At 38.4% G+C, this 24,936-nt stretch overlaps 1 protein-coding gene across 1 annotated transcript in view; it reads right to left on the bottom strand.

Annotated features, from left to right (window-relative positions):
- Positions 1 to 24,936, bottom strand: part of LOC136885671 (dynein intermediate chain 2, ciliary) — a 126,252-nt gene that overhangs the window by 86,404 nt on the left and 14,912 nt on the right. Inside the window, exon 2 of the mRNA XM_068230301.1 lies at positions 17,545 to 17,724. Within this exon, the coding sequence (XP_068086402.1) occupies positions 17,545 to 17,724 (180 nt within the window). The remainder of the gene's footprint in view (positions 1 to 17,544; positions 17,725 to 24,936) is intronic.

Consider the following 24,936-nt stretch of genomic DNA (forward strand, 5'->3'; position numbering starts at 1 on the left):
TATCTCTTGTTAAAGTAAAGTTTCAACCCAACAGGAAGAAAACCAAAACAATCAGAAACCCAAGAATCGACTCTGAATTTCTGAGACAGAACTCAGACAATTTCCTTGCGAATATCTCCAACGATGCTCCTTCAAACTGGCTAGAACTCAAGGACACACTCTTGAAAGCTTCACAAAACATCAGCAATCCCCCAAGGAAACACAAACACAGGTGGTGGAATGACACCTGTGACAAGGCCATAGAAGTCAGAATTAGGTCCTGGCTAAACTGGAGTTCCCATAAAACTGATCAAAATTGTGATGAATTCTTCAAAACACAGAAACAAACCTCAAAAATCATCAGATCTGAAAAACGAAAATATGATCAAAACAGACTGGTAGAAATAGAAGAAGATTTCAAGAAAAACAATACATGGAACTTCTACAGAACATTCAGAGAAGAATTATCCAATTACCAGGCACCTAGTCTCTGTTTCAAACGTACAGATGGGACTTTGGAAACAAGTAATAAGGGAAATTGTGAACTCCTAGCAAACCATTTCATGGACCTTTTAAACTGTGAAACTCCAAAGGAACAATTCACCTATGAAAAACCAACACCTAATCCAGATTCAGAACCCCCTACATTACAAGAAGTCAAACAAATAATCAGAGATTTAAAAGACAACAAAGCACCAGGAGAAGATGGAAAAATTGCTGAAATGTTGAAAATTGGTGGTGACAAACTGGCCCAGAGTATTCAAAAAATCTTACAGGACATTTGGTTTTCTGAAGAAATTCCGGAGGATTGGAAATGTGCATTGATTCACCCACTTCACAAGAAAGGAGACAAATCAGATATTAATAACTACAGAGGAATTTCTCTCCTCTCACTCGTATATAAAATCTTCTCTAAAGCTCTACTTAATAGATTAGAGAAACAAACAGACCACCTGATCGGAGATTATCAGGCTGGATTCCGAAAAGGGAGATCCTGCGCAGAACAAATCCTAAATCTAAAAACCATACTACAGATTCGCAAAACCAAACAAACAGTAATCACCTTTGTTGACTTCAAAAAAGCGTATGATTCCATAGATCGGCAGACCCTGTTCAACATACTAGAGGAATTTCAAGTCGACAGGAAAACGAGGGAATTGATTAAACAAACTCTGACCAACACAACATCAAAAGTTAAGTTCTTGGGAGAAATTTCTGAACCGTTCGAAATCAGAACTGGCGTCCGACAGGGAGATGGACTATCCCCACTACTATTCAATTTAGTTTTGGAAAAAGTGATTCGTGAATGGAGAAAAAAACTAAAGGTATAAACATTGGCAGACTTCTTAAAGACAAAATTCACCTTGACTGCTTAGCTTTCGCAGATGACCTTGCGATCCTTTCGAACAACAGACAAGAAGCAATCCAATCCATAGAAAAATTGAATGAAATAGCCGCAAAAACCGGACTTCAAATTTCATTTGAAAAGACGCAGTTTATGGAAGGAACTAAATCAAGATTCGACAATCAACCATTAATCACCAATTGTGGAATAATTTCCCAAGTAGACAAATTCAAGTATCTAGGTGAAATTATTCAGCCAGCAGGGTTAAATCAGGAAGCTAACAAAGAAAGAACTGCTAAACTGCAAAGGGCTTACAAAATCACATGGAACAGATACAACAAAAGATGTATATCAAAAAATGCAAAATTACGACACTACAATACAGTCATCAAACCAGAGGCACTTTATGCATCTGAAACACTGATCATTGGCGGCAGGTCACAAATGAAAAGCACTGAGAAACAAGAGAGGAAAATTCTCAGAAAAATCCTGGGACCAAAGTTCAAAAATGGAATTTGGATGAAAAAGAAACCACACGAAATTTTTCAATTCACAGAAAAAATCACAGATACCATCAGAAAGAGACGACTAAAATTCTACGGACACCTACACAGAATGGATAACAACAGGCTGACAAAGAAAATTCTAAATCTAGCTCTAACCCTGAAAATCCGCAACAATTGGTTAGCAGAAATTCAGGAAGATCTACATGAAATGGGTATTGAGGACGAAACCATTCAAGATAGAATGAAATTTAGAAGCTTAGTAAACAAACATAAATTTTCAGAGAAACCAACAAGAAAAAATACAGGCTGGACAGAAACACGCAGAAAGGAACACAGTGAAAAAATGAAGAGATATTGGGAAGAAAAGAAGAAGAAACATTGTGCAAAATAAGTTCAAACGCGCTCCACAGCTGGGCACAACGAATCAAAAAAAAAATATATATATATACAAGGGTAATATCAGAAATAAGATCTCCTATTTTTTTTATAAATACAGAACTCATCGTGTGGCTGTTGGTCACAATACTGTGAAGAGTGATTTCCACGCTCGCATATGAACATGTGCACACCGCGCTGAGGCACTCAGTCTTGGCTTGGGAGCCATTAGGAATGGAGCTCCTGTTGGATGTTACAGCCAAGTGCGAAGTGCGCGCAGTTATTCGGTTTTTGAACGCAAAAGGTACTGAACCAATTGAAATCCATTGCCAATTGATGGAAGTGTATGGTGAGTCGTCCACGGATGTCAAAAATTTTCATAAGTGGTGTAGAGAGTTTGCAGCCTGTCAGACTGAAATTCACAACGAACAAAAGAGCAGGAGACCATCAAATTCGGTCGAGACAGTCGTGAAGGTTGAGCAAATCACACGTGAAGATCGACGGATCACCCTGGATGATCTCTGCACTTTGGTTCCTGAGGTTTTCCGAAGCGCTGCTCACAGAATTTTAATGAAAATACCAGAAGGTGTGCGCAAGATGCGTGCCACTCATGCTTAATGAAGACCACATGCGGCAAAGAGCTGATTCTTCCCGTGCATTTCTCAACGCTTTGCAGCCGAACAGGACGACTTTTTGGACTCAATTGTCGTGGGTGACGAAATCTGGGCGTTCCACTTTACACCTGAGACCAAGCAACAATCACGCCAGTGGCGGCATCCCTCTTCACCAAAGCCAAGGAAATTTAAGCAAACACAGTCTGCCGGTAAAGTCATGACAACAGTGTATTGGGATTGATAAGGGATATTACTGGTCAACTTTATGCCCGCTGGGACCACAATTAATGGGTGACAGGTACTGTGAGACCCTTAAAAAACTCAGACAGGCAATTCAGAACCGGAGAAGAGGAATTTTGAGCAAGGGCGTAAACATTCTCCATGACAACGCACACCCGCACATCGCCCGGCAAACTGTTGCTCTCCTGCAACAGTTTCAGTGGAACATCATCACCCACCCACCCACCCTACAGTCCCGACTTCGTGTCCGTGACTATCACTTGTTCGCTGAGTTGAAAGAACATTTAGCTGGAGAGCAATTCAGCACCGACGATGAGATGAAAGATGAGGTTCACAACTTCCTGAACAGCATGGCGGCGAGCTGCTTTGACATGGGCGTACAAAAACTGTCACAGCGTCTACAAAAATGCATTGACCGAAATGATGATTATGTAGAAAAATAGCTAAATGTTTAAGCTGTAAAATGATGTAAAACATTGCAGAAATAAACAGGTCTATGTATTTTTTATAAAATATGATATGGCATTAACTGCTAAAGACAGCTCTGATGCACAGAAACAGATTGCTATACTGGAAAAGCAAACAGAAAAAATAGGACATAAAATCTCATATGAGAAAACTAAATTTATGACAAATATCAAAACTGCTCCACCTGAACTTACCAATGATATGAACAAAATTTCAAGAGCAAAGGAATTTAAATACGTACGGTAGGTGAATACATCACTGAAAATGGCAATGAAAATAAATCAGTAGCTTCAAGAATTCAGAACATTGAAATTGCTTTTCAACACACAAGAATTTTTATAACAAAAAATGCTTGTACTAGAACAGTAAAATTCGTCATTACTTAACAGTGATCAAACCTGAAGCTCTTTATGCTTCATAAATGCTCAATTTACATCATAAAACATTTAAAGGAACAATTAGAGATTTAAAAAAGGAAAAACAGGAGAAAAATCTAAGGCAATGAATTAAAAATGGAATACATTACCCTCCAACTCGAAAATATATTTTAAAATATCTAAACTTACTGATACAATGAAACTGCAACAAATTCAATTTATAAGCCATTTGGAAAGTATGAATAACAACAGACTTACTTATCAAATACACAATTTTTTTGTAAATCAAATGTATGAGATCAAAATGGTATAAGCAAGTAGAGAAAAACCTCAATGAGTTAGGATGACCAAACCTGCAGGATAGGAATATAATATATATATATATATATTTTTTTTTTTTTTTGCTATTTGTTTTACGTCGCACCGACAGAGATAGGTCTTACTGTGACGATAGGATAGGAAAGGCCTTGGAAGTGGAAGGAAGCAGCCGTGGCCTTAATTAAGGTACAGCCCCGGCATTTGCCTGGTGTGAAAATGGGAAACCATGGAAAACCATCTTCAGGGCCGCCGACAGTGGGACTTGAACCCACTATCTCCCGATTACTGGATACTGGCCGCACTTAACCGACTGCAGCTATCGAGCTTGGTAGGAATGTAATCAGGATAATTGTTCACACGAAGGGATTTGAGGAAGATGAGAAGAAACCAACACGACGCACTTGGTTGGAGGAACGTAAATTAAAACAATCCATGAAAATGAAGAACTACTGGGCAAGGAGGAAAGTTCAACAAATGTTGATTCTGTGCGGTCCTAAGTGACCAATTCGCGCAGAAGAAGAAAACAGAAGAAGAACGATTTATATTATTTGGAATATTCCTATCACATTTCATATGAAGTGTTGGCTTATGACTTAAAAACCCCCTGTGGGTGGGGATGGTAGAATAACACCCACTGTATTCCCTGCCTATTGTAAGAGGTGACTAAAAGGATCTCCAGGGTCTCTTAACTTGGGAGCATGGGTTAGTGACCACTGGGCCCTCAGCTGAGTCCTGGCATTGCTTCCACTTACTTGTGCAAGGCTCCTCACTTTAATTTATCCTATCCGACCTCCCTTGGTCAACTCTTGTTCTTTTCCAACCCTGACAGTATTAGAGGACTTGAGGCCTAGGGAGTTTTTAATTTTCATGCCCTTTGTGGCCCTTGTCTTTCTTTGGCTGATATCTTGATTTTCCAAAGTGTCGGATCCCTTTCATTTTCCCCTGGGATTAGTGTTAATAGTGGATGATTGCCTAGTTGTACTTCCTCTTAAAACAATAATCACCACCATCACCACCGTGGCTTAAAATCAAGCGTATTTGCCCGTTTTTGTTGTTACTATGCATATAATGCGTACCAGCACATGATTGAAGTTTCTGTAAACCGCTGTTCTAAAATGATCATTCTTGTCCTACTAACCATTTTGTGTTGTCATTTCGGAGTTAAATAAAATGAACGAGATAATCGTCATGTTCTTTCTTATCCTCCCATATTTTTGGCTACTGGAATAAAATAGTGAAGGGTGTTGGTTTCCCCACCCTTCAGAAAACAAACTGTTCTTGCCAAGGACAATCCAATGGTATCTGTATTGCACCAAGTGCCATTAATATCAACATAGCAGCAGACAACTAGTAAGTAGCTGACCATCATAGTTAATCTGGGGTTAAATGTATGTTTAAATTTAACTGCTTTTGTTGCTTTTAAATAATTTGAAAAGCATAAAACACTTTGTTTTTTCTGCTGCTGGGGCAAGCTTGTTCATAGTTATTTAATAGGAGCAAAGGGAGCATATGGTTCACACATTAGAAAAGTCAGGTGAATAAAATAATTCATTATTTTATACCATAACACAATAAAGCATGATGATTCTCTTGTAATATCTCCTGGACCTGCGAACAGGGAATCAAGTGAACAAGAAGATAACATTGCAAGAAGCATGACAGATTTACTGCAGTTTAAGAGGGGAAACAATTCTGATCATAATGGAGATTAATGCCCGGTTTCTGGAATGGTGAGATATATGTCCGATAGCTATTGATTTGTTACAGTTGTCGACTCGAAAAATCTCTGCTGCGTTGCACAGCGTAATAGCAGCTAACTTATTGAACTGTTAACTATTGGCTCGTTGATCAAGTTTCATGGACAGTTTAATAAGATTGCATAGACTAGTGTAGTTTAGTGCTCGTTTATGATATTTATGACACATATTATATATTCACCAAGAGATGTTTAGAACTAAATATGTGGTAAAGATTACAAGAGGATTTGTTAAGAATAAGATTGGTGTTTATTAATAAGTGAATAGGTCCAAGAGAAATTTGGCAATGTGAGAAAAAGTGCTGAGGAAAAGGACATTAAGGTCTTCAAAACATGTACGGTGTATAGGTGAAAATAAATACCAATTAATTAAATAACTCTTAAGTATTGACAAGGCTGATCTTAAATATCAAATGTGTATTTATTGGAATACTGACATATTGCCCAATAACTTTCTGTGAAGTAGAAAGGAGGAGTACTTCTCCCCCAGTTTAACAATATTCTGACAGAAAACAGATAACATCATTTGGAGGAATACACTAGTCAACAGCCATTTTGCATCTGGAATGTGATATATCAACTAGTATGTATTTTGGTGTGTAGAATCTGAATATACCTTTCAAAATGTTCTAGCATGTACCATTTTTTAGTTTTTAAAGGTTTTTTATTTTTGTATTCAGTATTTTGCTTTTTGCTGTTCTTCTGTTTTGATGTCTAATTGTTTCTTATTGATTTGCAGAGGAGAGCTAGAAGATCTACAAATCGTCAGTAAATGGTTGGTGTGGTAATCCAGTGGTGTGAAAGAGATCCTCAGTGAGTGTTTCCTGTGAAAGATAGTGCAAACATTTTGTGTTTAAAACTTACACTAAGAAAAATGGCAACTAGTAAATCTCGTTGCTGTCTAAACCACCCCAACAACTTTTGTTATGCGTGTGGGAAATTCACTCCAAAAGCCCAAAGAAAACCAATCACTGATTTGGTTAAGAAGGCATATAAATTGTATTTTGATTGTCCTGTTGGTGATCAAGATAAAAATTTTGCACCTCATATTGCCTGCATAACCTGTACTACAACCTTAACCGAGTGGTTGAAAGGAAAACGCCGAGCCATGCCATTCGCTGTTCCAATGGTGTGGTGTGAGCCTAAAGACCATTATTCAGACTTTTACTTCTGTCTTACAAATATTTCGGGACATTCAAGCAAAACTAGACATAAAATAAAGTATCCAAATGTATCTTCAGTGCATTTGCCTGTGCCCCATGATGAAGGGTTGCCTGTTCCTGTCTGTAACTTGAAAGCCACGGAACCAGACACCATGTCAAGTGAATCAGAAAGTACTGAACATATAGAAGAGTACTGCCCTCAATATCATGACACTTCACCTCAGCTCTTTAATCAAGAGGAATTGAACGATTTGGTTCGCGATCTAAAACTTTCGAAACAGCAAGCTGAACACTTGGGGTCGAGACTGCAGCAATGGAACCTTATAGCTCCAGGAACAAAAACTTCCTGTTTCAGATCAAGAGGTGCTTCCTTCGCTCAATATTTCGATATGCAGAATTCAATGTGTGTATGTAGAGATGTCAATGGTCTGATGATGCAGCTAGGTGTACAACATAATCCACAGGAGTGGTGACTATTTATTGACTCCAGTAAAACCAGCTTGAAAGCAGTACTACTGCATAATGGCAATGCATTTCCATCGGTATCTTTGGCTTACGCAGTAGACATGAAAGAAACTTATGAAGCCATGGCTTTGCTGCTAAAGGCAATCAAATATAAGGATCATGAATGGCAGCTTTGCTGTGATTTAAAAGTTGTTGCACTCCTTACAGGTTTACAGGCTGGATTCACGAAATACTGCTGCTTTTTGTGCCTTTTGGACAGCCGTGACACCAAGAACCACTATACAGTCAAGGAATGGCCTATAAGGAAGTCATATGTTCCTGGAAACATAAATGTGAACAATACCCCATTGGTTGAGCCCGATGAAATCATTTTGCCTCCCCTTCATATCAAGTTGGGCCTTATCAAGAACTTTGTAAAAGCTCTGGATAAAGAAGATGAGGCCTTCAATCACTTAAAAGAAAAGTTTCCCAAATTAAGTGAGGCAAAGCTGAAAGAGGGTACATTTGTTGGATCACAAATAAGAAAATTGCTGAAAGACCCAACCTTTGATACCAAACTCACAGATATCCAATTAGCTGCTTGGTCTTCTTTTAAAACAATTGTGAAGGGCTTTTTGGGTAACAGGAAAGACAAAAACTATGTTACCGTTGTGAATGATCTGTTGGACAACTATAAGAACATGGGGTGTAGAATGTCGCTTAAAATTAACTTTTTACATTCTCACCTTGATTTCTTCCCGGAAAATTTGGAAGCCGTAAGCGATGAGCATGGTGAACGCTTTCACCAAGACATTCTTACCATGGAACACCGTTACCAAGGCCATTGGAATCCTTCGATGATGGGTGACTACTGCTGGGGTCTTGTTAGGTAGAGTGATGAAACGGCAAACAAAAGAAGAGCTCCGTCGTCGCATTTTTCAAAAACCAAAGACATTTAAAGGTGAAAATATCTTCTGAACTAATTTGGACCTTTTATTGGCATCATGCCCATATATACATACAAAACAGTATTGATTTCAAACGTTCTGAATGTGTATTTTTGTTTGACTTAATTGTGTCAATTTTTGCTATTGCCGTTTTTTATTCTGCTGTATATCTAGGAAATGTGACATCATAGAGAAAAACTGATTTTACCAGTGTATTCAGCACCCCAAAATTAGGCAAATCCACTCATTTACAAACCAGATGCAAAAAAAAAGTTTAAATTTGTTAACTAGTGATATTAAGTTGTTCACTGCCACAATGGCATTTGATAATAAACTAGTGTGTGAAGCTATTTTGTGGTTGTATTAGCCAGTGATGACAATTAAGGGATCTGAGGGGGGATTCTCCCCCCACTTTGTGGAGAAATCATTACATTTTTGTTCCATTTCAGCCACCTGAAACTAGGAATTATTAATAAATAAATTTTTAAAAAATTGTACAAATCCTGTTGTCTTACGAGCTAATTCTTTGATTATTAAGAAAAATACATAGTGGAAATACACAAAAAATTATTTTTAATTGTATAATCACGCTGTACTTTTATTCTATTGTAATAAATGTGTAATTATTGTTCCTTTGGTGGAAGTTTTATTGTATAATATTGAATCAAAATGGGTGAGAAAATGAAAGACCTACTTTATGATGTAATCTGCAGATGCTACGATAGTGGCAGAATTCCTGAAGACTTCACCAAAAGCAGAATAGTTATGATACCAAAGAAAGGAAGTAGTGTAGAATGCTCTGAACACAGAACCATAACACTGCTCTCTCATGCATCCAAAATATTATTGTCAATAATAAAAGCCAGGACAAATAACAAACTTGATTTCCAAATTGATCCAGACCAGTTTGGTTTCAGGAAAGGGATGGGAACAAGAGAAGCAATCTTGACTCTAACAACAATATTAAAAAGAAGAATGGAGATGAACAGAAACACATATATAGCATTTGTAGATATTGAAAAGGCTTTTGATAATATAAATTGGGACCAACTCTTCAAAATTATTAAATCTTCGGGATTAGATTGCAACGACAGGAGGCTGATACTATGAGTTTATGAAGATTATACCACAATAGTAGACATCAAAGGAAGCAGCCAGGAAATAAAATTCAGGAAGGGAGTAAGACAAGGTTGCGCACTATCACCATACCTCTTTGATGTACAATCTGACAATAAAGTTCGGTGAACGAAGTCAGAACGGTCAATCCGGCAACACTGGCGACACGCAATGCTGCACCTGTGTAGTAGGAGGTTTTGAACACCTGCTCCCAATGTTGTTCAGTGCAGTACTGTGTGTGTACCGTGTAAGACCTGTTTGACACAGTACGTGTTTAGTGCGTTGATTCTGAACTGCGAACAAGAACATGAACAACCAAAAGATCAACGTACAGTTTTGTTTTAAGCTTGGCAAGACACCGAAAGAAACGCATGTGATGCTGGTATGTGTTTATGAAGATCAAGCACTGTCGTTGAAGTGAGTGTACGAGTGGTTCACCCGTTTAAGAGGAGCCGGGAAAGTGTTTCTGACAACCCCCATAGCGGAAGACCGATGACCGCTGTCAGTGAAAAAACATTGAAAAGGTGAGGACATTAATCATGAACGATCGGCGATTAACTGTGCACATGATGGCAGATGAACTGCAGATTAACTGTGAATCTGTGTGACAAATCGTTACCCAGAAGTTAGGAAAGAGGAAAACGTGTTCTCTTGTGCCACATCACTTGACTGACGATCAAAAGCAGGCACGTTTAGAGGCTACACAGGATTTTGTTGAAACGGCGGATGCGACACCAAATTTCTTGAACGGTATTGTCACTGAGGATGAAACCTGGTGTCTCAGGTACGACCTTGAAACGAAATGGCAAAGCATGGAATGTCGTTCTCTGGGATCCCCTCATCGGAAAAAGGTCAGAGCTGAAAAGTTACGCATCAAAACGATGCTCATCACCTTTTTCAATAGTCAAGGCATTATCCACAAGGAATTTCTACCCGAGGGAATGACGTTGAATGCTGCACGGTACATTGAAATTTTGACCTGTTTCATGAAATGTCTACGCAGGGTACGACCCCAGTACGCAAAACAAGGTTCACAGTTTTTTGTCCGTGACAACGCTCGCCCACACACAGCCAATATCAACAAACAGTTCATGGCAAAAAAAGGGGTGGTACAACTTGAACATCCCTCATACTCACCAGATCTCAATCGTTCTGACTTCTTCCTATTGCCACGACTCAAATTTGCTTTGAAAGGAAAGAGATTTGACGATATTCCTGACATCCAGAGAAACATGACGAGGCTTTTGAACACCATCCCAAAGGAAGCCTTCTTGCAAAGTTTCCAGGTTATGTATCGCCGATCTTAGCAGTGCATAATTATGGGAGGGGACTATTTCGAAGGACAGTAAGGTCACTGTCGTGCATTGTTCATCTATGTTGATAGTACAGGACTATTCACCAAACTTTATTGTCACAGGTTGTATTAATCAAAAAAGCTATAAAGAAGTTCAAGACGAACACAAAAGGAATTAAAATAAATGGACAACAAATCCATTGTATTTGATTTGAAAATGATATAGCAGTGGTTGCAGACTCAGAAAAGGAATTATACAAGATGCTGAATATACTGTCATCAAATTTAGTAGATTTATGCTTAAACATCAACGTGAAGAATACAAAAATATTAGTTGTAAGTAAACATCCTGAGCAAAAACACACCAACATCAGGCTTGTTAACAAAGTAGTGGAACAAGTCACCAGTTTCCCTCACCTCAGAAGTCTAATCACAAATGATAACCGTTGCAGCAAAGAGATAAGAAGAAGAATAGCGCTTGCCAAACAAGCATTCAGCAACAAAAAATCTTCTGACCAATATACATCTAGATATTGAGATTAGGAAAAGTTTTGTGATGTCATTTGTGTGGAGCATACTCTGATCTGGATGTGAATCTTGGACAATCCAAGAACAGGATAGGAAATGGCTTGAAGCATTTAAGGTGTGGGTCTGGAGGCGAATGCTAAAAACTAGTTGGACTGAAAAAAAAAAAGAACCAATGAAATTATCCTGCGAGAAATACAGAAGAGGAAACAGCTGATGATAACAGTGCATAGAAGAATAGCTAAATTCATTGGTCACATACTTAAAAAACACAAGATACGTGCGATAAATCAAGGACTGAGAGCTACTATTAAAGGACAAGAGCTAGTGGTATCGGGCAGAAATTGGAAGAGGAACTGGTCTGTGAATAGACTGCTGGACTTAGAAATGAAGATTAAAAAAGACGAAGAAAAAATGAGCAGTGCAACGAGAGGTGGGGAAGTGAGGAGAGATAACAGTAACAGTGTAATGTGTGAAGAGGGTCAGAGAGAGGCGCTAAGTGAAAATGTAACCATTAACAGTGAAGAAGTTCAGGAAGAGGCGACAAGTGAAAGGGTGACCATAAGCAGTGAAGAAGAAAGGCAGAGGAGTGAAAGCAGTGAAGTAAGGGAAGTGACGGGTAAAAAGGTGACGTCAGAGGCAACCGGAGGATGTCTCAATAGGAGTTGGGAAAGAGGCAAGGGCAGAAGATTAACGGAGATGATGGGAGCTGAAGGTGGAGGCAAAAGAACACAACAGAGTGAAGATGGTGATGAAGCGGCGGCCAAAAGAGGTGGCAGAGAAACAGGAAAGTATAGAAAACTGACAGACATGTGGGATTCAGGTAGAAATGAGAAGGGTGTAGTCACTAGAAGTAAAAAGAACAATAGTATAGGGAGTAGTGAAAATAAAGATTGTTAGATGTAAGAATGCAGTGTTGAGGAATGAGTGTTTGGTATTTGTAGGTGAAGATGAAGTGATATTTTGAAGGTTGTGATGGTGTATGAGTGTGTGGTATTTGTAGATGGAGATTTATTTGATGGTAGACGAGTGTGTGCTAGGGCTGAAATGTGGTGTTGGAAGTAGAGGTGGTATATGCTGAAATGTGGTGTTGGAGAAGTGGTGGTGCACTCATGAGTAAGTTGTATTTAATGTGATGGTATATGAGTGGGTGATATTTGTAGATGCTGAAATGTGGTGTTGGAAAAGTATGAAGATGTAGTAATGTAATTTGGCTATTTGTAAATTTTGGTTTGGTGGAAGATGGAGTTTTCGGTAGGTAATTATGATGGGTATTAGGATGAGTATGAGTGTATGGTAAATTGAGTATGGTAGATGAGTGTGTGCTAGAGATGAAAGGTGGTGTTGGAAATAGAGGTGGTATATGTTGAAATGTGGTGTTAGAAAGGTATGAGAAGTAGTGGTGCACTCATGAGTAAGTTGTAAATGAAGGTGGTTTGGTATTCAATGTGATATGAAATTTGGAGATGGAGAAGTGGTGGTACTTTTCAATGGCAGATTTAAGTGTTGAGAGGGACGAGAACTGAGAAGTGGTGTTTGTTTAAGTGTTGAGAGGGATGTGAATAGAGAATTGGTGTTTGTTTGTAAACTTTGGTTTGGTGGACGTGATGACAAATGGATGATGGACGTTTAATTATTGCTATATTATGTGAGTGTTGAGCGATGATGTATTGGTATTAAATTGCAGTAGAGACGGTAATTTATTGCTGAAATGTGGAGATGGAGAAAGGGTGGTATATGTAATGGCAGAATTTAAGTGCTGAGAGGGAGGAGAATTGAGAATTGGTGTTTGTTTGTAAACTTTGGTTTGGTGGACATGATGACAAATGTCAGGTGGAGTATGGCTTGGTATTTAAATTGATTAAGCATGGCTGACAAGGATAAAATTGCAACGTGAGCATACGTGAGCATGAATACACAATGGCAAAATGTAACGTAAGTCTGGACTCAGCAACCTGGAGTGGGTCAAGTAAAATAAGGTAGGAGGAATGGAATGTGCAAGGGTTTGCGTGTATAGTTAAGAGAGGCATGAAGGTCTTTGACATTCTTAATACTGCTGATTTTATTTCAACTTTATTATGTCCTTTAATTATGTTTATTTAAACTACACATTCTGGGAAGACAACAGGAATATTCAGGAAAGACGTTGGACGTGGCATGAAAGGGCCGAGAATGACTACCGTGGTGACCCTCACTTTGGGGGTTACGTTTCCGGAGTATCTGAGGAATTTCATGGCATGTCCATGGAGTACGTTTGATTTTTTTTTTCTTTTCTTCTTTCTTATTAATATTGTTTTGTTTGCTCATTTTTGTTCTCTGCGTGTTTTCTTTTTCTTTTCTTTTATCTGTACAGTATGTAGAGTTTGAAAGAGTGAATTTTGGCATGGGCTGAACATGTTATTTTTCTCATTTAAAGGATCAAATGGGTATTATTACTGTAGATCTAGAGAAAAATAATAAAGAATCAAAGAGTTAAGAAGAAGAATAGCGCTTGCCAAACAAGCATTCAGCAACAAAAAATCTTCTGACCAATATACATCTAGATATTGAGATTAGGAAAAGTTTTGTGATGTCATTTGTGTGGAGCATACTCTGATCTGGATGTGAATCTTGGACAATCCAAGAACAGGATAGGAAATGGCTTGAAGCATTTAAGGTGTGGGTCTGGAGGCGAATGCTAAAAACTAGTTGGACTGAAAAAAAAAAAAAAAAAAACAATGAAATTATCCTGCGAGAAATACAGAAGAGGAAACAGCTGATGATAACAGTGCATAGAAGAATAGCTAAATTCATTGGTCACACAGTCACACAGTGCATCACCTTTCTAACCGATCTACTAGAAGGAAAGAACTTAGAAAAGACGGAACGAGGTCGACCTAGGAAGCAATTCCTTCAAGTATTGATGCAAAACTTTGGATGTACTTCCTACTGTGAGATGAAACGACAAGCTGAAGACAGAAGACAATGGTTGAATCGAGAAGGCATTGCTTTTAGACATTGATTGATTGATTGATTGATTGATTGATTGATTGATTGATTGATTGATTGATTGATTGATTGATTGAATCAAAATCTCAACAAACTATTATTACCACAGTTAAGTTGGTCGACTGTGAACCTTTACTTCTAGGTCAAAATTTGCTCAGGGAGCATCCAAAAATAATAACAAAAACAAAAAACAACATTTTGTTGCATTTTTCATTTTTGATGTACACCCTATGGCCGCTGTATCCCTCAAACCTAGATAATTTTGGTTATTTCTGTGCCTCCACCACCTCTAATTTCCAAATGCTGCTATTGGTATTAGCATATACAATAACAAGTAGGGATTGTTAGTGCCTTTTAAATGTCTGTTTTATAATTTTAAATGCCTATTTTGCCTACCTATTTCTGTTGTTCTTAGCTATTAAAAATAGTTTCTCTCTGATAGTTTGTGTACACCAGGAATCAGCACTCTCCCCCCAAATTCTTTTCATCTTGCTCATGGATGTCATTACCTGCAACTTGCAGAAAGGTGTCCCGTGGACCCTTCTCCATCCCAGTGGCATTATGATTGCCACTACTACCACCAGGGAAAATATGCAAGTTCAGACTGAAGCATGGCATGATGGCCTAAGCCACTTTGGCCTTTGGCAGAATCTGCAGAAAACCAAATACAGTTGAACCTTAATATCTTGAATCACCTCAGGGGCTGAATTTTATTCTGAGTTGTTGAAATTTCGAGATATAGAGAATTCCCACCTTTGAGGACTGCATGTAATCAAATCACGTGTAACTATGGCTTGATACTGTCACAAGTGTTATTTAACCATGTAAAAACAAACTTTAAGTATTTCATAATTCATATTTTATAATTCATTTTTTATTTTATTTTCAAGTAACAGAAAAATAAATATGTTGTAAATAATGATCTGATACTGCTAGTTCACATGGCATACCTCAACTATAACCTCTCACTCGAAAGTAGCTTTACCTTGAAATGAATGTATGACACATTAACATAAAGCTGATATTATGACATATAATCTTCTTCTTCTTCTTCTTCTTTTTGCCTCATGACTGAGGCATCATGACTATCATAATATTCAGCCATCTAGCCGATGAACCATACTCCGCCATTCTTCCCTATCTAAAGCTTTCAGTGTGGTTGCTCTGAGAGAACTGTGTAGGGGGCTGTTCACCATGTCAATCCATCGCGTTGGTACTCGTCCTCGTTTGGTTCCCCGGACTTTGCCCTCAACAATCAGCTTTTGAAGACTACCATCTCTGTGCATTATATGTCCAAAGTAGTGTACGACCCGTTGAGAGACCTTACTCGATAGACGAACTTTTATCTGAAGTTGGTTCAGGATTGATGTGTTTGTGCGAAGTGCTGTCCAAGGAATCCTTAACATTTTCCTCCAGCACCACATTTCAAAGTTTTCTATCCGTTCACAATCACGTTTGAGGATGGTCCACGTCTCTGCGCCATACAAGAAGACTGAGAAGATTAGAGATTCAACAAGCTTCTTTTTTTTATTGATGGTGATGTTATTTTCTTTCCAGATCTTCCGCAGATGGATCATTGCTACCTTTCCTATTTCAAATAATACATCCCTTCAAAAGCAAGACAGCAGAGCACAGCATACGCAAGATATGGGTATCACATCCATATCCAAGTACTATACGACCATTTGGCTTCCAGTCCCTGAGGTGTACTCAAACAGGAAATACAGGATTTCAGGAGGACTGGCAAAGATATATTTCTATAATAAACAAGCACAAGGAGCAAAGATTTATAGTGCAGGCACATGGGCACTTGGAATTCATCACCATGGAAACTATCACTTAAAATTTATATGAGTTCGAACAAGGTTAATCGATTGAGTAGTCAGATTTGATGCAATCCAGCAATATTATCCCAATAATATGAGTAATTCTTTGTCAGAAGGGCCTGCTGATTAAGGTTAGATTTGAAATACTTCACTTCGAGGCAAACGGCCTTAAATTATTAAAATCGCACATTTCATGGTCATTTGCCTGCCGTCTAGAGAACCTGTCTACAACTATATACATGTTGTGAATAACCTCCAGCGCCATCTAAAAATAGGGACTGGAACTACCTGAAGCTAGCTACAGATTGGAACCGAAAGCCCCATTAGACTTTTACCCGGGTGATTACACCACTTATTATAGCAAGCTGTTGAAGACAGAATACATACAGTAGAAGAACATGTTTTTCAGTCTCAATATTCTGTTCAACAACAGTCACTGCTGTAAAAACATTTACATTTGACTGACTCTGTATGTAGGATCAAAGAATAGTCAGTGCACCTAACACCTGGTCAAGTGACGATCCAAGAGAGGGTTCATACAGCTTCAGCTGCCTATTGTCAATGCACCAGGGCTGGACAGATAAGATATACTGTAGTACGCTAAGGTCCAATAACACATAAACCTTATATAGTGTACTGCTCAGTTAATGTTGTTCAAAATTTGATTACAGAATACATTCAGTGCCTATGGAGGATTTGCTCAGAGAAATGGAGAAATTTGTGCAACAATAATAGAAAAATAAATACACATGAAGAATAGAACAGACGGTAAGGAAGGTGAAATTATTTTGAGGTACTGGAAATTCAAGTAATAGAGATTCAAGATATCAACGTTTGACTGTACTGGGAAACCTGGCTGAAACCAGGTTCTATACAAGTTAATTGAGTTCCTTTACCCAAAGTAGAAAGTGTTTGGTACATTAAATTCCATCTGAAGAATGATGTTTGCATTGACAAAGAAGTAAGGGCAAGGATTAATGCCACACGGATGTTATGGAGGGAGGTCACGAGAGTTCTATGGGATAAGTAAATGCCAATCTGTCTTAGGTCCAATGTGTATCAGACAGCACTGGGCTGGCTATAGCTCCCTTACGCTCTATGTCAAAAAAGCTGAATATCCAGGAGTGTCCCTACGGTAAATAATACGTAATCAGAAAAGTACGGGGCTTCACAGTGACAGACCATTGACCCTGCCTACCCTGCACCTGTAGGACATCATTACAAAAAAGAAGATTAGTTTCAGTAGAGTGTAGAAGTAAGTACATCTGCACTGAGTTCCAGCTGGTCATCAGGTCTCATCAGTACTGATTTCCCTCCCCAACTCTCGCCTTCTGCTATGATGGATCCAGAGACATCGGAACGAGCTGATGAGAATATCCTCTGAAGACTGCTGATGCTGCCAACTTCTGGTCTCATCATCCTCAGCACTTGCTTCGATGAAGTCTGTGGAGAGACAAAACAGGAAGAATTACAACACACTGGTTATCTATGTACATAAAATAATTTTTCTGTTTGTACTTATTAATCTGATACTTAGTATTTATACCAGACAGGACAAACAATAGCCTATACATGTGCGGTTCAGTTTGACATATGTACATCGGTCCGTCTATGATTTTAGATTCCCAGTCATTTCATTGGTCTTACTGTGGTTCGGAGTCCAATGTAAAATATGATACCCTGTGGCTTATACCTGCAAGATTGAAAGCCACATACAACTGCAAGCTTGGCTTGGCTTTTTCACTGATTGAAACATACAGAACATACATCAGTGTTCTCTCAGAAATTTTCCCCAGCTGGGTGGGGAATACTATGTAAAAAAAAAAAAAAAAAAAAAAAAAAAAAGAAGATAATATTTCAATTTATTCCCCTCAGGACATTAACAGTAATATCATACAGGTAAACATTAACTGCAAAACTGAACTATTTAATTGGTGTGTCCATTAAGAAGATCCTGGGGAGAACACCATACATACATACATACATACATACATACATACATACATACATACATACATACATACAAACATACACCTTCATTATGGAGTGTTATGCCTTTCGGCATTCAGTCTGCAAGCCTCCGTGAATTTACTAAATGTGTCCACAACCCTCTATTCGTTACTAGCTCTGTGCCCTCATTTACTTCTATACTTCTTCTCTTTAAATCATTAGAAACTGGGTCTAACCATTGTCGTCTTGGTCTCTCTCTATGTCTCTTACCCTCCATGACAGAGTCCATTATTCTCCTAAGTAACCTATCCTCCTCCATTTGCCTTACGTGACACCACCACCGGAGCCGGTTTATACTTATATGAACTCATCAAATTCATTCCTAATTTAGCCTTTATTTCTTCATTCCGAGTATCCTCCCACCATTGCTCCCACTAGTTTGTACCAGTGATCATTCTTGCTACTTTCATGTTTCTTGTTTCTAACATATGAATAATATATCCTTAGTACACAGCTTTCACTCCTGTATAGCAAAATTGGTCTGAAAACAGACTGGTGTAAAGATAGTTTCATCTGAGAGCTAACTTCTTTCTTCAAAATACTATTGACTGTAACTGCGAGCTTGCTGCATTCACTTTGCTGCAAGTTGATTCATTCTGAATTACTACCATGATGAGATAATACATCATCATCATTTCTTCGCTCCAGCAGCCGGGTGCGGTTGTGTTTGAGCCTCCTCCAGTGCGTCCTGTCCTTGAAAATCTGTTTCTCCCAAACATCACGAGGTCTTCTCAGTCTCTTCCCAAGAACACTGCCGTCAAAGTATGCTCGAGAAGTCCTATGGGGATTTATTCTTTCCATGTGACAATACCATTGCAATCTCTTCATCTCCAGCAAGCTTTTCACCAATCCAAGCTGCTGCCTGATACCCACCTTCCTTATTTTATCCATTTTTGTTTTCTGTAGACAAGAACAGAGAAACTTCCTTTCTATTGCCTGAAGATGACTCTGTTGATCCAGCAAGTGTTGCAGCTTCCAGACCATACGTCGGTATAGGTACCGTCAAAAGGGGCAACTTTGGACACAATTCAAGTCTTTCTTTTTGTTTCTCTAGTCTCTGATTCATCATAGCAAAAGGTACTTTTAGTTTTGCCATGTTGCTAGGAACATGACTACTGAATTTACATCTCCCCCTCTTGTGTTCAGTTGTTAATGTTTTGGAGGTAAAGAAGGATCCAGCATTGTTTCTGCTGTTGTTGAAAGATATGGTCAAACTTTCTATACTATCTCCCCAGTGTAGCTTAGAATTATTTGTTTTATGCTACAGATACATTGTTGATATGGTTAAGATAAATTTGCAACAGTGATGAAATTTATGCAAACATTGAGTTTCCTAATAATGGAGGTTCATTTTTTCGGGGGTAACTTTTGAATGGTTACCACAAATAAATCCCACAGTATTAATGCTATTTTAAATTTATGTTTTACTCATTGCAGTGTTGTTAATAACAAAGTTAGCACATAATTTTGTGCAATCTCTGTTTTCCTGCACTTTTGGACTAGCTTTTGTCCAGGTTATATGAAGGAGGATGAGATTCTACAGATTTAAAATCCAGAATACATCCTCTTGATGAAGAGCCATGTGCTCAAGCGATGCCAGAAGAGAGGACCGATAATGGTACCACTGAAGTCTGAAGTTCTGTTTCCTCTGCTGTAGTAGACATTCCTGGAAACTTGTATTGTGAGACTCCAACAAGGAAGAATGGCAGAAAGAAAGTTCATTTTCAGCCTGGGAAAAATATTGCCAGTGAGGACTGCTACCACCAGTAAGCCTGCCAAGAGATGTACTCACACATCCACCCTGAAAACATCTTCCAATAACTTTTACCTTAATTTATTAAGTATAGTTTATGCTATTATAATTATCAAGCATATGATTTTTTTTTTTTTTTTCATTTAACATTTGTTTCATAGTTTACATTCTTAACCTCTCTCTTAATACTAGCATCTTCAAAATTATCCCAGAGCATGTATACAGACAGTTAGCATGAGGTTTATACCCATGCCCAATGTTACCCATGTCAGGAAGTAACATTGGACACTAACAAAAAAAATTATTTGCAATTTCAGTGCACTAATTTGTTGAAGATAAGAACATGTGCAGTAAGTTAAGATCATGATGAAGGTAATACGACAGTTTTTATTCCTATGAGTGAGCAGTTTTAGTATTGTAATGAAGAATGTGAAAAATATGTCCAAAGTTACCCCATTTGACAGTACCAGATATACCTATACTATTATATATAGGGGTCAAGTTTGTTTGTATGTAATGTCTAATCTCAGGAACTACTGAACCGATTCTAAAAATTATTTTACTAATGTAAATGTTCATTATCCCTGACGGACATGAGCTGTATTTTATTTTCAAAACAATCCGCGGCGGGGGGTGGGGGGGGGGGTGCATGGTGGATATATAAAAATACTAGGCTAACATAGGCAAAATATCAAATTTGTCATACAAGGACAAGACAAAGCTCAATTTAAGCCCCTTGACGCAAAGAACAAAACTTGGAAAGCCCTACGAGCCTGAAAACCATGTCTTAAGGCCCTAAAACCAACTGTCATAGAGATATTGGCACCACACTACCTCCACTCTAGGAATCGGATAAAGAAATGAACTGCCGTAACCATGGCAACGTCAGCTCCAGTGTTCTTACAGCAGCGAGATTATCTACAATACATCACAAAAACCTAACATGTTACAGACACGAAAAATGGGATTTGGAATCTCCTTTTAAAAATAAAAGAACACAAATATTTGTTTTCAGAAAGTTCACTTAAGGGGTTAGGGGAGGGGGGTGTGTGAAAAGAAGTAAGGAAGGAGTTGAATTCTTTATATGAGGATACATATACCCCAGAAACTGAAGATGTTACAGACGTTAAAACTGGTACTTGGAATCTCTTTTAAAAATAAATAAACACACTTTTTTGGAAAATCCACTTAAGGGAATGAAATAATAAAAAAAGCAGGTGAATTTTTAAAATGATTATCTTCTTCTTCTACCGCTTTTCCCAGACCTGTGCGGTTGTGGGCGCGAACTGTGCCGCACATGTGTTTTATGGCTGGGTGCCTTTCCCGACGCTAGCCCTGTGTGTAGGGATGTAATTACTATTGCGTGTTCCTGTTGTGGTTGGTAATATGGTGTGTTGAGTGAATATGAAGAGGAGAGTGTTGGGACAAACACAAACAACCTGTCCCCGAGCCAGATGAATTAATCACACGTGATTAAAATCCCCGACCCAGCCTGGAACCCTATGAACCAAGGCCTCAACGCTGTTCACTCAGCCAAGGAGTGGGGCAGTTTTAAAATGAGTATATCTACAGAATATAATATCATAACAGTTACAGACATGAAAATTGGTATTTGTAATCCCCTTTAAAAACAAAGAAACATGTAATTTTTTTTTTTTTTTTTTTTTGAAAATATACATAAGCTGGAGATCAAAAATAAATGAAGGAGGAGTTGAATTTTCTCTTTATGAGGGTACTTATATCTCAAAAACTAAGATGTTACAGACATGAAAATTGGTATTTGGAACCTCCTTTAGAAATAAAGAATTTTTTTTTTTTTTAACTTAAAAGAGGACTGTTTGTCACATGTAGAGTTCCATGTCGCATGTTCCAGATTTAGCTCTGCCAGTAGCCTAGTTATCTTAGCCCCAAAAGGCAATGCCACAAATGTGGTTTACAAAAAGGTTCTGGGGTACATGAAATGCAATTTTCTGGCATGTTTTTATACTTTTAGGTAATTTCAGATAATGTCTTAGTGCAGTACCCAGGAACAATTCATTTTTATCAACTTACCAAATCTTCGTCAGCGAAGCCGTGGGTAACAGCTAGTTTTATATAAGCTGATATTGGAAATTAACAGAATTTATCATCCCAAAATCTTTGACGTACAGTGTGATGGAATGTAGAAGCTTTCTGTATTCTGTTACTGATCTCTTGATGTATGGCATTGTCTGAGGACAGAACACTACCTAAGTACTGGAATTTGTCAACAATATCCATCTCCTCATTTCCAATTCTTAGAAGAACAGTTGAAGAGTTTCTACTCATCACCAAGCCAACTGTCTTCGTTTTGCTGATTTTTAAGATGTAAGGTTTTAAAAGCTTCATGCCAAAGATCTAGTCTAGCTTGTATTTTTGCTTCTGTCTCACCCCATACCATTACATCATCAGCAAAAACCAGGGCATTAGTTGCTGGATCCTTTCTTTTAACTGCTTTTAAAACTTCATCCATTATGATTATGAACAGGAGTGGTGCAAGACTCCACTCTTTGTTTCAAAATGATCTACCAGCTCCAGTTTTTAATTCCCAACCTGACATTCAATTCTGTTAGGTTTCTTGTTACCTACTAACATCAACTTAGCCTTGGAAATGCTAATTTTCATATCATACTCATTGCATCTATTTTCATGTTCCACGATATTAGACTGCAGGCTTTGCAACAGTTATATTCTTTAATCATTTGAAATTTTAAAATAATTCTCTCCTCCCAGTTTTGGAATAGGGTAAAGTTGAATTTGAACCTTTAATAAAAGGTGTGTCATCTACAAGGTCTCTCTTATAAACCCAGACCATCCAGCGGCGTTTCTACTCTCCGAGACCTAAGCAGCTGTACGGGAGACGCGCGCATAGCTCTTGACCTTGTAAGGAGCGTGCACGTGTTCGACCTGGCATCAATAGCCAGTCTGAAGCTCAGCTGTTAACATGATGAGACAGTTATCATTGCAACACCGTATTTTCGTATGTAAAAGTTAGTCGGCTCAACAGGTACGCGATGCATTTGTTCAGCAATTTCCTGCAGAAGTGCCATCTTCACAAGCACATATTCACATAATTGTACATGAATTTGAAACTACTGACTCAGTGCTAAAAAAAAAAAACATGCACGCACACAAACAGTTTTAACAGAGGAAAAGCTACATGACACTGGTGCGAATCTTGAACGGTTACCGAATAAATCACTCACAAAATTAGCACAAGTAGGGTTTTTGGTTTCTTTTGCACACAGAGCTACAAAGCTGGGCCCATTGTTTAAAACCTACTGATCCAGCCACAAGAGTGAGTGGTATCTTGCGTCATTGAATGGTCGTTTATTCGACCCACAGCTTGTGTTCTTTCCAGATGAGGTCTTGTTTCATCTTAATGGTCGTGTGAACAGCCATGACTCTTGCTATTGCTTTGCAGAAAATCCTAATTGTGTTTAAGAAGTCCCTCATTATGAAGGATGGCACTTCCAGCATCTTTTATAAGGTAAGATTTCATATAAGATTATATACAAGCTTAAAGCGGGCGAACGCGCACGACTTAAGTTGAGCTGAGGCAGCTGCTGTAACACAGAGTACAAACACCATGCGCTCGGCCTGGGTTTATAAGAGAGACCCTATATTCACTTATTTCAACCGATTATCCATCCGACTAGTGTTGGTTACTGAGTGTATACTTTGAACTTGCTTCGAAGCAATGTATTGATGCATTCAACTGTCCGAGTGAATCGAAACGCAGCAACGGCGAGCGCACAGCACGAGTCAGCTGGATCAGTGAGGCACAACACCCTAGGGATGGGATCAACTGCTCTTTTCTTGAAGCAGCTTTGACCACTTCTGCTTCTTCTTCTACTTCCATGAAGCACGTTCAAAATAGCAGCTTCATGAAGCAGTCTTGTTCCCTTATTGGGAAAGTTGGTAAAGCAGTTCAAACTTGAACTGGTGATAGCTATTTGTGAACTGAGAGTACAGAGACAACTGTTTAATCTCCACTGTGTCTATTAAACGCTGAATCTTACTATATCTGAAAAGATTTATGATTTGATTCATACCGAAAACAGAAAAAAGAAACCAGTAAATTTTTGTATGAAAAATAGGATTAATGGATTGACAAGGTGATATGTGATCCATGTGAATTGACACTGCATTATATTGCTTACTAGCATGTACCCGCGGCTTTGCCCGCGTTTATTAGTTCAATTGTTTTATATAATAAAAATGTTTTTTTCTTATACAGCTTCCGGTTAGTGTCCTTCCAAATGGAGCTAAGATATATAGTGCATTTGCCTTTCTAACTCTTGAACAAACCACATACAGTTGACAATGGGAGAAGCATTTTTTTCGAAGATAGAGTCCTACAACTTTAAGAGGTTGCTCTTGTGCCTTGTTGATGTTCATAGCGAAACTGAAACAAACGAGGAACTGCAGACATCTAAACTTAAACTGTATATCCGAAGAAATTATTTGAATCCGAGGAATGAATATTACTTCCTCGCGGCATGCCCAACCATGAGAATGACTTCAATAATATTAGTCATCATTTTCAGAGTCGTGTTCATTGCAGAGGGCAGGATTCTTATTCTTATCTTAAGAAGGATAATTGATGCCACAATCATCCACTCTAAGATGTTCGAGGGTATTCCAGGTGACTCCAAGTCTTTCAAGAGCTCTGCCGTGTAGTCGATAGACTTGTAACTTTGTAGAATATCGGGTAATTCTTGTAAAAGTTTCTTGTTGACGACGTTGACAGCTTCACTTCTTGGAGCAAGAACTGCTCTTTGACATAGCCATGCGTAACTGGTGAAATGCTGTGGCCACGAATTTAAAAATTTGAGATCTGTGCATGTTTATTATAATCCAATCTTCTTTAC

The sequence above is a fragment of the Anabrus simplex genome, chromosome 14 (genome assembly GCF_040414725.1).
Source record: "Anabrus simplex isolate iqAnaSimp1 chromosome 14, ASM4041472v1, whole genome shotgun sequence".
Taxonomy (NCBI): domain Eukaryota; kingdom Metazoa; phylum Arthropoda; class Insecta; order Orthoptera; family Tettigoniidae; genus Anabrus; species Anabrus simplex.